The following is a 17201-nucleotide window of genomic DNA, read 5'->3' as shown; positions in this document are numbered from 1 at the left end:
CAGCAATTAAGCGGTAGAACTTAATATAAGGTTAGGCTCTTCCAGGCTTATTGTTTTTTTCACACTAACTTATTTTTCTCTATCACTGATAGTTAACTTTATCTCTCTGCCTATCTTAACAACTTGCTTTTAGACAGTGTGTAAAAGCTTGCCTTAAACCTGTGATCCTTTGCCCTAGTTTGCTGTGTGCTGAGTTTATAGGTGTGGTACTGTGTTTGACTTAACAGTTGGGTCTTTGACCCCGTTAAGGCCGTATTTTCTTCTCCTTTTCCATATGCACCTTCTCACAGCACCCCCAAATTGAAGGGCTAGTAAAGGGATGGCAAGAGGTACTTCCTCGATGATATAACCTCACTTAACCATGAGTATTTTTTTCTTTTCTCTCTCCCGCAGAAATGGAAGCGAACGACCATTTTAACTTTACTGGCCTTCCCCCTGCACCAGCTGCCTCAGGACTGAAACCCTCTCCTTCATCAGGGGAGGGCCTCTACACTAACGGGTCTCCCATGAACTTCCCCCAGCAAGGGAAAAGTGAGTATGGAGGCCTTAAGACCTGGGGAGGGAATGGCATCATTTCTTTAGATCAGAGATTGAGATCTACTTTTGGCTAGCTACCCCACAACAACTCTTTCCTGGCAGGTAGTGACAGAGGAAATAAATCCATAGAACTTACTAATTGATAGGGAGAAATCAGACTTCTGAGAACAAGTTATAGGGCTTATGGAAGCTGCTTTTTTTGTCTTGACTTTGGATTTCTAGAAGATTAGAAAAAACATAGAAGCTTTTTCATCTTAGCTTGCTCTTTGTCAGCCCTGTTCCCTGGCTACTGGGAACAGAGAAGGAGGTAGTTGCTGTTGCTAATAATGAGGAGGTGGACCTGTGGCACATAAAGCTCTCTGGGAGCTGTCTTAAGGGTTGGGAAATTGGTTTGGACTAGGGGTGAGGGAGGTGGGTGAAGGTTATGATAAATACACTCTAACTTGTGCAGCAGGGAAGGCCTGCCGTAGAAGTGCTATGCACAGAAGGTGAGGGGCGCAGTGCTTCCTTAGAAAGCTTTTCATTCTCTGGAAGTGCTGCTGTGGAGGTGATTTTCTTTTCCTTTTTTCTTCTGGGGTAGTGACTTACTCTAGCCAAGGATGACCTTGAACACCATGGTGGCAGTCCTGCTTCAGTCTTCTATCAGCTTCCTTTCTAAATTTTCATAGAAGTAGAATTTCATGTGCTTTTTCTTTCCTTGCAGTAGAAAAATTCTGACTTGTACTTACTTTCTCTTTCGTATATAGGGCACTTGCATATGAATGCAAGCCCTGTTATTTCATTGGACTTTCCACACATACATACCCACCCACCTGCTGTAGTATTCCCCCCATACACAGACACCTGCTTGAAGTTTCTTTATTATCTTGGTCCCGATAATTGTTGTCTGATGCAAACTCAAAGATGGCTATTTTCAGAGCTGTATTTTGCAGCACTGGTCATGCAAAGATTTTTACCTACTCCATATTACCCTCCTGGGGCTATGGGGAGGGGCTAAACCCAGCCTTCTGAGCTGGAATTTTGTCACTGTGGTGACTGCAAATTCTATTCTTAGCCCAGCACAAAGTGCTGGATCTGCATGTGCCAGTGAGGTGGAGGCTGTCCCTTCTGGTGCCACTGTAGGGCCAAATAGGCACTAAGGAAAGAGGGTATTGGGAATTGGAAAATTCAGTCATAACCGCCCCCCCCTCGAAAGAATTCCCATAAGGAATAAGGGCGGGAAAGTCATTGTGCAGCTCCATGTAGTAGAAAGCTTGCAGCAGCAGTATCCATGGCTGCCACTAGCTCCTGTGGCATACCTAGGACACTTCCTAGCCCCTTACTTATCTGTCTCAGCAGCAGTGCTAAGCTTAGACACGGGAACATCCAGGTTTAGTGTTCCCTTGAGACCCAAAAGCTGAAGTTAACAGAGGAATCCCTTCACTGTTTTTGAGGTTTATTTCATAGCGTTATTGCATATATATTCATAGCTGATTCTTCTCTATTTTTCTTCCAGGTTTGAATGGGGATGTGAATGTTAATGGCTTATCTACTGTATCTCACACTACTACTTCAGGGATTTTGAACTCTGCTCCCCACTCCTCCAGCACCTCACACCTCCAGCACCCTAACGTGGCCTACGACTGTCTTTGGAACTACTCACAGTACCCACCTGCCAATCCCAGCAACAACCTCAAGGACCCACCCCTTCTTTCTCAGTTCCCTGGGGGACAATACCCACTCAACGGTATCCTTGGGGGCAGCCGACAACCTTCATCCCCAAGTCACAACACTAATCTTCGAGCTGGGAGCCAAGAGTTCTGGGCCAATGGTACCCAGAGTCCCATGGGGCTTAACTTCGATTCACAGGAGCTATATGATTCCTTTCCTGACCAGAATTTTGAGGTGATGCCCAATGGACCTCCAAGTTTTTTCACCTCCCCACAGACTTCTCCAATGTTGGGATCTAGTATCCAGACCTTTGCACCTTCCCAGGATGTAGGCAATGGGATCCATTCTGATGAGGCAGCAGAAAAGGAGCTGACTTCAGTTGTGGAGGAAAATGGCACTGGCTTGGTAGGCAGCCTGGAACTGGAGGAAGAACAGCCAGGTATAACTGGGTCTGTGAGCTGGGTGGGTGTGGAGAGAGAAAGTGCGGTCATGGGGGGCAGTGGCCTTTTGGGGTGAGGAAAACTTGTCTTTCCAGCTCTCTGCAGTAAAGACTGATTTGCATGTTGGTGATTAGCAGAGCCAAGTGGCTGGTGTTTTTGTGGCAGCAGCACCAGTTCAAGAGTGGGAGTGCGAATTATTTCAAGCTCTTGCAGAGCTGCTGCCCAAGAGAGGGCAGGTGGGCGATGGGCAAGCCTGAAGCCCAAACACATACTGCATCAAGAATGGCTTTTTGGGGAGCTGGAGCTCCGTGGTTAAGAGCACTGACTTCTCTTCTGAGGACCTGGGTTCAATTCCCAGCACCCACATGTGGCTCACATTTATCTGTAGCTCTGGTTCTAGGGGACCTGACACGCCCTCACACAGATATACATACAAGTAAAACACCAATGCACATACAAAATAAAAATAAATAAATTTTAAAACAAAGAAAAGGATGACTTTTTGGGCTGGGAATGTCACTCAGTGGCTAGTATGCTTGTGTAGCATGCATGAATGGGTTGAATGGGTTCTACCTACCTCCAGCCCTGCGAACATCATACCGGCACATGCCTATAATCTCAGCCCTTGAGAGTGGAGGCAGGAGGAGGTCAGCCTGGGACACAGAAATGAGGTAGGGTGGGGTAGGGGCTTCTAAAGCAGATGAGTGATGAGCACTGAAAGCATGAAGCTATTTTAACTGTGGCAGGATTAGGTACTGCTGAAGTGGCTCAGCTCTCATAGTGATTGACTTACTAAGGTGAGAACATAATAGGTAGAAAGCACCATTGCTTGTCTATTCAGCTCCCTTTCTTCTCGTTTTGTTTGTTAATATTTATGTGTGGCAACCTATTTTGTTTCCCTAAAAATAGATTAAAATATTAGTTTGTATTTGTAGTTGATATTCACTGCAAGGGTGACTGCCCTATAAAAAAGTCAAAGAATATTTTCTCTGTTCCACTTGTTGGAAAAAAATAACTAAATATGTGGTAGGGTTCTTGTCTCCGCCTTACTGTCCATCTTCCCCTTTGATGTAAGATTGGTTTTAACAGCATGTCTCTACTCATTAGATACTGGATAGGTCCGTTCCTGGTTTAGAACTAGCAATAAATGTTGACTAAAGTTAGAGCTTATTAAGAGAATGTTGTAACACAGATTTTAGTACTGGTGTGATGGGGAAGGGGCTTCTAGGAAAGAACAGTGCACACCATGTGCCTGTGGACTTCCTGAAAGAGTTGCTTGAACATTTCTTTTTTTTAAAGCATTTTAATGTTTTTTTTTTTTTTAATGTGCATTGGTGTTTTACCTGCATATATGTTTGTGTGAGGGTGTTAAATCCCCTGGGACTGGAGTTACAGACAATTGTGAACTGCCTTGTAAGTGATGGGTATTGAACCTGGGTCCTCTAGAAGAGCAGCCAGTGCTCTTACCTGATGAGCCATCTCTCCAGCCCCACCTGAACACATTTTTATAACCAGCTAATAAATTGAAGGCACAAATTTTGACTTTTGCTTTCTCCTGGGATTACCTAGAATTAAAGATGTGTGGCTACAATGGTTCTGTCTCCTCTGTGGAGTCTTTACACCAAGAAGTCTCTGTCCTGGTTCCTGATCCCACTGTGAGCTGTTTAGATGATCCTTCGCATCTTCCTGAGCAACTGGAAGACACTCCAATCCTCAGTGAAGATTCTTTGGAGCCCTTTGACTCGCTGGCACCAGGTGGGCTTTAGAGGGTGTGTCTCTTTCCTGCTTACCTGAGCAGAAGGTGACTAACCCGTGACCTGGACAAGTTAGAAACCCAAGGAAAGTTTTAGGGAATCTGGGGTGTTGACTTGTGGATAAAACTTCAGTAAACCATAGTCTTACTGCTGGCTGAGCTGGCTTTATTCAGATGCATTGGTTCATTTCCCAGCCTCTTTCTGTCTTCCAGTTGGCCAAGAGCCCTTGGCTGCAATAATTCAACTGCCACACAGTTGGGCTATTTGGGTTCTAACTAACTAGAAAGGAAACATTTGCCAATTAAATATAAAAACAAGGCCAATTTTACGATAAATGCTAGATTTCTACAAGGATCTATGGATAGATACAAAGTCTGTATCTTTGCCTTCATTTTCAGAGTCTTCTGTCCCCTACTTTTTTTTTTTTAAAGATTTATTTATTTATTATGTATACAACATTCCTTCCATGTATTTTTGCATGCCAGAAGAGGGCACCAGATCTCATTATAGATGGCTGTGAGCCACCATGTGGTTGCTGGGAATTGAACTCAGGACCTCTGGAAGAGCAGTCAGTGCTCTTAACCTCTGAGCCATCTCTCCAGCCCCCTGTCCCCTACTTTTAATGCTAAATGGGGTTGCTGAGGTAGGAGGGCATGACTTTGCCATCCTGCGAAGTACATAAGTTTCAAGTCAACTCTGAGCTAGAACTGAGATCCTTCCTTGTTTCCTCCCTGCTTCCCCAGAAACTAAGAGTTGGATATTGCTTTGGCAAGTATTTCCTAAGGAAATCTGGCTTGTTAATTTTTTTCTTAATTTCTTTTCGCCCCCATATGCAGAGCCAGTGAGTGGAGGACTTTATGGGATAGATGACACAGCATTGATGGGTGCAGAAGACAAGCTGCCTCTGGAGGACAGCCCTGTGATCTCTGCTCTCGACTGCCCTTCTCTCAATAACGCTGCTGCCTTCAGTCTCCTCGCAGATGACAGCCAAACGGCAGCCTCTCTCTTTGTCAGCCCCACCTCTCCACCTGTCTTAGGGGAGTCTGTTCTGCAAGGTGAGTGAGGAGAGGTAGGAGAAATAAAGTCTTCCCTTGCAAAACAGTGCATGTGTTCCATAGCTAAGCCCTTAACATGGGAAGTGTGTACCGCTGTCGTGCTGACAGACTATGAGATGCTGTCTAGTGGGAATAAAAAAGCATCCATTGTACTTTGACCTCTGCCCTCTGTGGAAACATGAGGGACTTGGGAGTTGTCAAAGAAAAGATGGCCAGAGGCCTTTCTATCTTGAGGAGAAACTGTTTCTCTCTTCATTGGTGAACATGACCATCACCAGTTTTACCTTTTAACTTCAAAGATGTTTGGGGTAGGGAAAGAGCCAGCACTGTTTTTTTTTTTTTTTTTTTTTTTTTTTTTGTGTGTGTGTGTGTGTGTGTTTTTTTGAGACAGGGTTTCGCTGTAGCTTTAGAGCCTGTCTTGGAACTAGCTCTTGTAGACCAGGCTGGCCTTGAACTCACAGAGATCCCTGCCTCTGCCTCCTGAGTGCTGGGATTAAAGGCATCTGCCACCACTGCCCAGCTAGCACTGCTTTTTTAAATTTAATTTTATGTGTATGAGTGTTCCTGTATGTATAGCTATGCACTGTTTTGTGTAGTGCTCTTGGAGGCCAGAAGAGGGTTTCAAACCTCTTGGGATTGGCGGTACAGAAGGGCAACACCATGTGGGTGCTAGAAATCAAACAGTGGCCCTCTGAAAGGGCAGCCAGTGAGCCACAGCTCCAGTCCCTAGAGCTACTGTTCTTTTTTCACTAAAAGCCTTTAAGATAACTGTGTTTACCATAGTGTAGGTTTGATTGAATAAACTCTTCTACCATTTTCTTTTACTGATATGCTTTGGATTTTAGATAACAGCTTTGACCTGAATAATGGCAGTGACTCTGAACAGGAAGAAATGGGGCCTGAGTCTTCAGACTTCCCACATCCCCTGACTGAGCCAGCCCCTGACCAGCCACCTACTGTTGAGCTACATCCAGCAGCCTCCCCAGCAGCCTCCTTGACAGCATCTCCAGCAGCCTCTCCGGCAGCCTCCTCCCTTGTCCCTCCTACGATCTTCCCAGCAGTGTCTCCAGCTCCTTCCCCTGCTCTCCCAGCAGCCTCTTTGACAGCTCCAGTGACCTCTCCTCAAGCTTGCCGTGCTCCTTCTCCAGCACCCGCCTTCCAGACAGTTTCCCAAGCAAGTGAAGACAGCACCAGCATTCCAGAAGCTTCTGCTGGTTTAGAAGAGACCACTGGAGAAGCTGTCACAGTTTCTGGTAGTGGTAAGTGTCCAGATTCTGTTTTGTCCCTGCATGATTTCTACAATTTTTTTTTTCTTTCTGAGACAGGGTTTCTCTGTAGCAATGGAGCCTGTCCTGAACTAGCTCTTGTAGATCAGGCTGGCCTTGAACTCACAGAGATCCACCTGCCTCTGCCTCCTGAGTGCTGGGATTAAAGGCACCACCACCGCCTGGCCTGTACAAAAGTTTTGTCACATGCTGCATCTATCCTTCCTATTAACCTGTAATTTTATTTTCAGCACTCAGGAGGCAGAGACAGGCAGATCTCTGTGAGTTCAAGGCCAGCCTGATCTACAAGAGCTAGTTCCAGGACAGGCTCAAACTACAGAGAAACCCTGTTTTCAAAAACAAATAAACAAACAAACAAACAGTTTGTTTGCAACAGGATCTTATGTAGCTTTGGCTGGTCTTTATGTAGACTAAGCTGGCCTCCAGTTCACAGAACTCTGCATGCTTCTTCCTCCCAAGTGCTGGGTCAACCAGCTCAGCTCTATTCTGTAAGCTTGCTTGACCCTCATCTCTGGTCTTCCCTCAAGGTGATGTACTTAAGAGACGCATCGCTACCCCAGAAGAAGTTCGTCTTCCCCTCCAACATGGGTAAGTGCTCCAGATTGCCGCATGCATTGACCTTCACAAGCCTAGGAATGACTCTTAGATGTGGGAGAGTTGGGAATAGAGTACAGGACAGTGAGGAGGGTGTACAATCCCTGAAGTTGGAGTCGCAAGCTGTTGTGAAGCCACTGGTGTGGATGTTGAGTCTTCTGGCAGAGCAGTGGATGTGCTTAACTGCTGGACTGTTCTCTAGACCAATTTCCTCTTTCTTATTTCTTTCTTTGGGTGATTTTTTTTTTGTTTTTTGTTTTTTAATATTTATTTTATTTATTTATTATGTATACAATATTCTGTCTGTGTGTATGCCTGCAGGCCGAAAGAGGGCACCAGACCCCATTATAGATGGTTGTGAGCCACCATGTGGTTGCTGGGAATTGAACTCAGGACCTNGGCAGCTTGGATGCTCACCTTACTAGACCTGGATGGAGGTGGGTGGTCCTTGGACTTCCCACGGGGCAGGGAACCCTGATTGCTCTTGGGGCAGACGAGGGAGGGGGACTTGATTGGAGGAGGGGGAAGGAAAGGGGAGGCGGCGGTGGGGAAGAGACAGAAATCGTTAATAAAAAAAAAGTGAAAAAAATTTATTTATTTATTAGGTATACAATATTCTGTCTGTGTGTATGCCTGCAGGCCAGGAGAGGGCACCAGACCCCATTACAGATGGTTGTGAGCCATCATGTGGTTGCTGGGAATTGAACTCAGAACCTCTGGAAGAGCAGACAATGCTCTTAACCTCTGAGCCATCTCTCCAGCCCCCAGCAAGGTCGTTTTATTTTACTGAAAGAAATGGAGGTTGGTGATGGAGCTCAGAGTACTGCCCATAATGTGCAAGGCTTTGAGTTTGATCTCTAGCACTGAAGGAGAAAGGAAAAAAAGAGGAATTCTAATTTAAATGCTTGAACTTTTTATTTTTTTTATTACTTTACTTGTTTTTTTAAGAAATTATTTAATTTTTTTAGTTTAGCATGCAGAGTAAAGTGTTTCATTTTCATACATATTTATCATTTGTTTCTCTTTCCTAATTTATCAATTTTAGTTCATATCTAAATATATGTTTATGTTTGTGTGTGTGTGTGTGTATGAATGAGACAGATCTCCCTGTTCATTTCTGAAGGGCCTTGACTTTGACATCTGGAGGAGGCTGGCTTCTATATGGAGATCCTCCTGCCTCTGCCTCCCAAGTGCTGGGATTAAAGACACGTGCCATTTCATTGTTTATTGTTATCCTGTTTCATTGTATTTATGTTGTGGTTCTGGGAATTGAACTGGGGCCTCATACCTGCTAGACAAGTGTTCCATCACTTTGCTACATTCTCGGCCTAATGATACACTATTTTAAAATTACATGTTTATTTTAAATCTGTTTTCATTTATTAAGAAAATAGTTACCAAATACTCTTCTAAATACTATGAATATAGCAGTGCTTGCAGAAGGAGTGGTGTGGGCATAGTCCTTGCATTTGCATTCTTTCTGTGAATGTTTGTCGTTCACCAGTCCACTATTCCAAGCCATGAAATGGCTTTATGGTTAAATGGTCATTCTTCAGTGACTCTTAGTGAATTATTACTGGTGATACTGGCATTCTCAGGACCAAAGATTAAGTAGCCAGAAAGATTTGAGCATTCGTGAGATTCAGAGAGCATATAGAAGAATCATTCTAATGGAAAATTATTTTTATAAAGTCAAGTTCTGCCCTGTGGGAGAGAAGAGGCAGGGTCTTTGGGCTTCACTGCTGTTTGATCAATCTTTTGTGAAACCTAATTTATTTTTGCCTCAAACTTTCAAATGAAATGCAAACTGTCAGTCTTTTAAGAAACAGCAGCAGCAGCCAGGTATGCTCATGTTCTGATCTCAGTATGTTTGGAAGCTTTCGATGAGTTTCAGGAGAGTTTGTGCTACAGAGTGAGAAACTTTCCAATCTCTCTCTCTCTGTGTAGTCATTTGAACTTGAGATAGATCATTTGACATCAGTGTGTGTGTGGAGTTCGTTTGAACTTGGGATAGATCTTTTGACAGCAATTTGAAAAATGTTTCCTCAAGCATATACAATATCTGTAACACACCTTTAGGGGAGTGTTAGGAGGAAAAGAGAAATGTTGCAGATTCTCATTACACTTGATGGAATTTGAGTGGTGAAGCCTTTTAGGTTGCATGGCAGTTTCGATTTCCTACAGAAGTATTAATGTTTTACTTTTTAAGCGTGGTTTATGAAGTTCACTTTGTAAGTCTCCAGAAATAGCAGATGACTCGAATGTCTGTTTATAGAGATATAACAGTTTGATCTCTGAAAATAGTAGCCCCAAAAGATCATCAAGTAGCACTAAATCTTAGGGTAAAATCAAGTCTGGCTTGACGATAACTAACCACTGAATTTACAAACTAAACTGAATTTAGTTTGTAAATTCATTTGTATTATTCAAGCTGAAATTCCTGCAGGCAAGCTCTGTGTATTAATGTACTTCCTGTAGTCTTTGGCAGAACGTTGCTAGTGAAGGGAGGGATACAAAGGGTTACTGTGGTTGGAGAGAAAGAACAGGAAAAGATTGTGTACTTTAAGGGCGGTTCCTTACTGAAGGACAAACATAGAATAAACATACTCATGCTGGCAGTTACCCTGTAATATCACCCTGCGACACCTAAAACTTTACTATTTTTATTCTTTTAAGAAATAGACTTACAGACAGTTTGAGCATGGTACTGGAGAATGCATATATGTGATGGAAAGTCTCTTTAGTGAATTCCATTTGTGTAGCGGCTTAAAGTGTAGCCAGTTCAGCTTCTTAGAGTTAGCTTTATTAGAGAAATACATGTACTATATACTTGAAGTTTTTTTTTTTCTCTTCTGTGCTTATCATGTAAATAGGGATACAAGGTAACTACTAAGAAAGCTCATCAGAATAAAATTGAGGGGATTACTATTATGTTTTTATCGATGCTCTTAAAAATGATTTTATTATCTTATTTTCTTTGGCTTACAGAAGTGTTAGAAATATAATAGGAAGGAACAGGCTAATGTTTGTCTCACAGTTATTTTTATATAGTTTAATCTTTAAAGTTGTGAAGCTATGTTAGAAGAAATTGTTGATGTGAGTAAATTTGGTCTTCCTAGGTACATAGATTTGCTAGACTTTCATCTTTCTGTGGCTGTTCTGAAGCACATCTTTTAAAGAAGTGAGCAAAAATAATTGCTTAGCCAGGCAGTGGTGGCGCACGCCTTTAATCCTAGTTCTTAGGAGGCAGAGACCAGCGGATCTCTGAGTTTGAGGTCAGCCTGGTCTACAGGGCTAGTTACAGGACAGCCAGGGCTACACGGAGAAACCCTGTCTTGGAAAACAAAACAAACATTTGCTTATTCTGCTTTTATTCTCTTCCTCTCCATATCCTGTTTCTATTTTAATGATTCTTGGTTAGGCCAGCATAAAATAGTGGAGAGGGAAGAATTTAGACTAGAGCCGTGGTTTTGAGACTCTTGGAGATAGCATGCCTGTTTTTCCTTCCTACCTTCTTGGCTGTCCTGGAACTCACGTCTGTAGTCCAGGCTGACCTGCAACTCATGGTCCTCTTGCCTTAACCACCCAGTTAGGATTAACAGGTCTCAATGCTTATTTTAATTTTTACGCTTTTAATTTCTTGCTCCTTTTTTCCTCAGAAAATTTTAACAGGTTTGTTATAATTGTCGTAAGGTTGAATTGTTGAAACATGTTCACCGAAACATTTTGACCTGTGTTAGTAGTGCTTTACATCTTACATGTGAGAGTCATATACAAATGAAAATGGAAAAACTGCCAATGCCTGGTTTCTGTCCACTATTTTTCCACTCAAAGTCATACTTGATCCTGTGGAAGAAAATAACTAGCATTTAAAAACAGAAAAGGGGATTTTTTTTTAAAGATTTATTTATTTATTATGTGTACAACATTCTGCCTCCATGTATGCCTGCAGGCCAGAGGAGGGTGCCAGATCTCATTATAGATGGTTGTCAGCCACCATGTGGTTGCTGGGAATCGAACTCAGGACCTCTGAAGAGCAGCCAGTGCTCTTAACCACTGAGCCATCTCTCCAGCCCCCAAAATGTCTAATTTTCTAAGTAGCATTGCATGTACAGTGTGCAGAAGATGAAATAGTCTCGTTAATTCCATTCAGAGTTCCAGCTCTGCTATTGTCTATATCTTTTTCCCAATTTTTGCTCTTGCCTAGCAAGTACTTTACCAGAGTTAAAACCCCAAACTCAGGGTATTTCCCATGTTTTACACATAGGCATTACTTGTGTGCCTGGTGCCTGTGACGGTCATAAGAAGGTGTTGGATCCCCTAGAAATAGAATTGTAGATCGTTGTAAGCTGTCATGAGTGCTGGGAACTGAACACAGGTCCTCTGCAAAAGCAGTGAGAACTCCTAACCACTGAGCATCTCTCCAGCCCCATATCTCACTTTAATAAAAGCTTTAAGTGACTTACTTGCCCATGATACTGTAGAAGGTTGCTATAAAAATGTTTCTGTACCACAATGGAAAGAATAGGTACTATTATGTCAAAATATCAATTAAAAATGAGGTACTAGCAGATTTCTACTTTGATTTGGATCTTTCAGTGGAATGAGCTGTGGAAGCTGAACGTGAGCACTGGCTTTGACAGTGTTGAGTTGTTATCCTTCTCTTTCTTGTACACACTTGGTTGGCAGTGTTACAAATCAATACCGTCTTTCCTGACAGTTTAGATTCCTGTTTCCTTTCTCAGCTCTCTTTCACTAAAATCAGACCGTGTACATCAGTCTGAGCGTTGCTACCCTTGCTCCATAGCCTGGGAAAGAGACAGATCATAAAGGCACTCTGCAGTTGTAGCCTCTTCCATCAGTTGGACCACTTCCAAAGCAGTTCAGTTGGAGTCAGCCTGTGGCTTCTGGGCTGCTGATGCTGTTTGAGCGCTTTGTACAACTACCTGAGCAGGTGCCTCTCTGACCTCTATCTCTAGAATGTTTTATTATGTCTATTCAGAAAACAAGCCAAAAGCAAAACAAAATAAAACTTGTTCATGAAGCTGCATGAGAAGCCAGCTTTGTAATAGGCATGTGCTGCCATAGATGCCAAGCATGTTTTTCTACCTCACCTCTTTCCTGTTTTCTTCCTGCCTTCATAGAACCACTGAATGAGGAGGATAAAGCAAAGATGAGTAAAAGCAAAAAGAAGATGAGGCAGAAGGTACAGCGGGGAGAGAGTCAGACTGCTGTCCAAGGGCAGGTGAGGAGGGGCAACAGTGGCTTTCTATAACCAGCTTCATATTTTCTTCCATCCCCATTTCCCACCATCAGCACACGTTCATTAAATGAAATTTCTTGGGCTTGATTTAGAAAAGTGGGCTTGTTCAAGAAAAATAGGGTATCTCTAGAGTGAGAGAATTGATCCATTGCCAATCCCTCATCATCCCATCTCTCACCTCTCCTCCCCAGCACCCTTTTCTGTTTTTGAATCCTAGCCCAAGCAGAGGTGCTTTCAGAGTTTGAGGAGAAATGACTTCCCTTATGGTTTACAGGCCAGAAACAAGAGGAAACAAGATACCAAGAACTTAAGGCAGAAGGAAACTAAGAAGAAACTCAAGGTACATATGAATATATGTCCCAAGGTTAATTTCTTTTTTTAGGGTGCATTGTAGATGCTAGACAGATATACTACCACAGAGCTAAATTCCTATCTCAAGTCTGATTTTGAAGCCACCACAGAGATTTTCCAAACAGTGTCATAGATGTATTTTGTTTGGACTCTTGGTTGGGAGGGACTAATAATACCAGGCCTGGTGAGACAGGTATCTATGACTCTTATTCCTCTCTCCTGGGTGGGTAGGCTGAGAAAGAAAAGATGAAGACAAAGCAGGAAAGACTGAAGGACAAAGTAAAGAGGGAAAAGAAAGAAAAGGTGAAAGTGAAGGTAAAGGAAGAGGTGGCCAAAGCCAAACCAGTCTGTAAAGCAGAGAAGACTCTTGCCACACAGAGGCGTCTGGAGGAACGGCAGAGGCAACAGGTTATCTTGGAGGAGATGAAGAAGCCCACGGAGGATATGTGTCTGGCTGATCATCAGGTATTAGGGGTCATGGATGGGCCAGTTCTGAGGACAGTTGTATTAACAGAAGGAGCTCTGAGTAGCCAGATGAGTGCCTGTTGGTAATCTAACAGAATGCTCTCTCACTCACTTCTTTCTCCAGCCCCTGCCTGACTTCACGCGCATCCCTGGTTTGACATTGTCCAGTAGGGCTTTCTCAGACTGCTTGACCATCATGGAGTTCCTGCACAGTTTTGGCAAAGTGTTAGGCTTTGACCTTACCAAAGATGTCCCTAGTCTGGGAGTCCTGCAGGAAGGTCTCTTGTGTCAAGGGGACAGCCTGGGTAAAGTGCAAGACCTTCTGGTGCGGCTGCTGAAGGCTGCACTCCACGACCCTGGTCTGCCCTCCCACTGTCAGGTGAGCTTGGCTTTCTCTCTGAGAACATTGAACAGTCGCCCCTCCCCCAGCCCAGACCAATGGGGATGTGGCTTCTTCCTGTTTCTGGTTGTTTGTGCTTCATCTGTTCTTTTCTCTGTCTTTCTTTGAGGTTTTCTGTTGTAGTCTTTCATCTTTTTCTAGTAACTATTTTCCATAATTGTCCTTATTTTATTTTCCGTGGATAGGGGTGTTTTGCCTGCCTTTCTGTGTACCTGGTGTCCACATGTGTGTCTGGTTCACACAAGGACCAGAAGAGGGTGTTGTCTCTTATAACTGGAGCTACTGTTGTGAGCCACCATGTGAGCTCTGGGAACTGAACCCGGGTTCTCTGGAAAAGCAGCCAGTTCTCTTAACTGATGGGCCATCTCTGCAGCCCCATGTCCTGGCAGTTTTCATTGTTTTTCTCTTTTTTTCCACAAAAATTTCTTTTAGCTGTGTGTATGACGTACACCTTTAGCCTTAGCACCTGGTAGGGAGAGGCAGACAGGCCTCATTGAGTCTGCTCTGCATAGCAAGCAGGATTACATTTTTTTTTAAGATTTATTTTTATTTTATGTGAATAAATGTTTGACTGCATGCATATATGTATGTGTATCAAGTGTGCCTGGTGCCCCCAGAGACCTGAAGATAGGGTTGCGTCCCATGTAATTGGATTGTGGATGGTTGTGAACCCTGTGTCCTTTCAAGAGCAATAGCCATCTCTCCAACTGTAAATTATTTAAATTTGCATTTAGGGTGTGTATGTGCACGTGTGCATGTCTGTGGTCAGAGGACAACTTACGGGGAGTCAGTTCTCCTTCCACCACGTGCATGCTAGGAATTGAACTCAGTTTTTCGGATTTAGCGGCAAGTTGACCTCGTTCATTTTTTTCTCTTAGAGTTTTATCTTAACCTTGTAGTTCTCTCCCAGGTTCACCCAGCTTGAGTTGTCCTGTTGCCCTTCTCATTCCCATTATGCTTTCTTTCAAATAGTCCCTAAAGATCCTGGGGGAGAAGGTGTCCGAGATTCCACTGACCAGAGACAATGTGTCTGAGATACTCCGCTGCTTCCTCATGGCATATAGAGTGGAGCCAGCCTTCTGTGACAGTCTGCGCACCCAGCCTTTTCAGGCCCAGCCACCCCAACAGAAGGCTGCTGTCCTAGCCTTTCTTGTACATGAGCTCAATGGCTCCACCATCATCATCAAGTGAGGAGCTTGGGGGGTAGTAGTTAATCCTGTAGCTTGTGTAGGAGTGGGTGGGGGAGGGGCTCAGCGCTGCCCAAGTTCCAGGGTAATGTGTCCATTGCTCCTCTCTGAGGATGCTGGGGTGACTTGAGATAGAATCTCAGACCCTCTCTTTCCTGGGAGAATGTAAGGCTTCCATTGTCATTCCTGCAGTCTGTGTACAGACAGAAGTCCCTGTTGTAATGCTTTATCTTTCTTTTCTTTCTGCTGCCACGTCTCCCTCAAAAATCATCTGCTGTTGCTCTGCAGTGAGATTGACAAGACGCTGGAGAATATGTCTAGCTACAGGAAAAACAAATGGATTGTTGAAGGCCGACTCCGGAGGTAGGGACAGGACAGAGTGGAGCCCGGAGAGAGAATGAGACAGAGCCAGGATGTTGTCTGGATGTGATGCCCTTCTTTGGTTGGCACCTTGCCAGGGTTCTAAAAAATGTACAGTTAACATCTTTCTTTTTTGGCATTATGTTCTTCACCATAGTCTTTCTCCCCTAATCTCTGTATTTCAAGACTGAAAACTGCTCTGGCCAAACGAACTGGGCGGCCTGAGGTTATGATGGAATGGCCAGAAGAAGGCCTGGGACGAAGGCGCAGTTCTCGGATCATGGAAGAAACCAGTGGCATAGAAGAGGAGGAAGAGGAGGAAACTATAGTCCATGGCCGCAGAGCTCGAAGAGATGGAGAGGTACTGACCCAACAAAAGGAAGGTGGGGTTAGAAAGCATTCCTTCGTAGATCTGGTAACCTCCCTACTCTCAATGTCTGTTTGCTTCTGCCCAGATTGACATTGCGGCATCCAGCATTCCAGAGTTAGAGCGCCAGATAGAAAAACTCAGTAAGGTATTGTGTTTTTAATCTCCCAAAAGTTGGAAATATGAGTTGGGCAAGAACTGTTCCCTTGTTTAGAATTTATTATATAGGGAAGTTGATAAGCCTCAGTTCTCTCCCGTATATTAAAATCTTCCATGCCATTCTGGAAATGTTTTTATTCATCTTCTTTTTCTAATTTCCTACCCAGCGTCAGCTCTTCTTTAGAAAAAAGCTGCTTCACTCATCCCAGATGCTTCGAGCAGTCTCTTTGGGTCAGGACCGCTACAGACGCCACTACTGGGTATTGCCCTGTCTGGCTGGTATCTTTGTAGAAGGATCAGAGGAGAACATGGGTAGGTGTATCTGTGGACACTTGAATTCTGAGTTCCAGTAAAAAAAAAAAAAGTAAATGCTTTTGTTTTCTTCTGCCCAGTACTCCTGAGCTTTAGTTTTCTGATACAGTGGAGTTTATTAAGAGCACGGGCTCTAGAGTAAAACTGCTTGTCAGATGTATGCTTCAGTTTCTTAATTTGTAAACTGTGTACTTCATAAGACAACCGAGAAGTAGAGCTGAAGACGGGGCACAGTGGTTAAGAGCATGCACTGTTCTTGCAGAGGACCTGAGTTGCAGTGCCTAAACCCATGTCACACGATTCACAACCTACATGTAACTTCAAGGAATACATACATATACATAATTAAAGTTTTTCAGTGACTACTAAGAATTAAAATGTGTAAGCCAAGTGTGGTGGTGCACTCCTTTAATCCCAGCACTCAGGAGGCAGGTGGATCTCTGTGAGTTCGAGGCCAGCCTGGTCTACAGAGTTAAGTTCTAGGACAGCCAGGGCTTTTACACAGAGAAACCCTGTCTTGAATAACCAAAAAGAAAAGAAAAAAAAAAAAAGAAAAAAAAGAAAAGAATAAAGAAATTCTTACTGGGAGGCAAGGGCCAGTCAGTCTCTTGAGTCAAGGCCAGTGTAGTCTATGCACTGAGTTTAAGGCCTGCAAGGGCTACATAGATTCTGTCTTAAAAACAAGATTTCTGGGGCTGGAGAGATGGTTCAGCGGTTAAGAGCATTGATACTCGAGACCATGGATAGGGCCTAAAACAGCATGTAACATCTGCTCTTGTATCTATTATATTTTCTCCCATATATACCTACACAAAGTTTAATACATAAGTTGGATAAAGAAATTAACAGCAGGGGGCTGGAGAGATGGCTCAGCGGTTAAGAGCACTGCCTGCTCTTCCAAAGGTCCTGAGTTCAATTCCCAGCAACCATATGATGGCTCACAACCATCTGTAATGAGGACTGGTGCCCTCTTCTGGCCTTCAGGCATACACGCAGAATATTGTTTACATAATAAATAAAT

The 17201-nt window shown here is 43.6% G+C and overlaps 1 protein-coding gene across 1 annotated transcript in view; it reads left to right on the top strand.

Annotated features, from left to right (window-relative positions):
- The window catches only part of Baz2a (bromodomain adjacent to zinc finger domain 2A), a 37491-nt gene that overhangs the window by 13332 nt on the left and 6958 nt on the right, over nucleotides 1–17201 (top strand). Inside the window, exons 2-16 of the mRNA XM_050128141.1 lie at nucleotides 394–531; nucleotides 2033–2626; nucleotides 4197–4382; nucleotides 5218–5436; nucleotides 6282–6695; nucleotides 7250–7310; nucleotides 12378–12561; nucleotides 12854–12919; nucleotides 13162–13395; nucleotides 13520–13774; nucleotides 14768–14982; nucleotides 15271–15345; nucleotides 15529–15703; nucleotides 15798–15857; nucleotides 16036–16180. Coding sequence (XP_049984098.1) covers nucleotides 396–531; nucleotides 2033–2626; nucleotides 4197–4382; nucleotides 5218–5436; nucleotides 6282–6695; nucleotides 7250–7310; nucleotides 12378–12561; nucleotides 12854–12919; nucleotides 13162–13395; nucleotides 13520–13774; nucleotides 14768–14982; nucleotides 15271–15345; nucleotides 15529–15703; nucleotides 15798–15857; nucleotides 16036–16180 — 3019 coding nt within the window. The 5' untranslated portion in view covers nucleotides 394–395. The remainder of the gene's footprint in view (nucleotides 1–393; nucleotides 532–2032; nucleotides 2627–4196; nucleotides 4383–5217; nucleotides 5437–6281; nucleotides 6696–7249; nucleotides 7311–12377; nucleotides 12562–12853; nucleotides 12920–13161; nucleotides 13396–13519; nucleotides 13775–14767; nucleotides 14983–15270; nucleotides 15346–15528; nucleotides 15704–15797; nucleotides 15858–16035; nucleotides 16181–17201) is intronic.

The sequence above is a fragment of the Alexandromys fortis genome, unplaced genomic scaffold (assembly GCF_014885135.2).
Source record: "Alexandromys fortis isolate MF-2015 unplaced genomic scaffold, M_Fortis_MF-2015_v1.1 scaffold_263, whole genome shotgun sequence".
NCBI lineage: Eukaryota > Metazoa > Chordata > Mammalia > Rodentia > Cricetidae > Alexandromys > Alexandromys fortis.
Note: the sequence above shows the minus strand (reverse complement) of the source record. Positions and strands in the feature narration are given on the sequence as shown.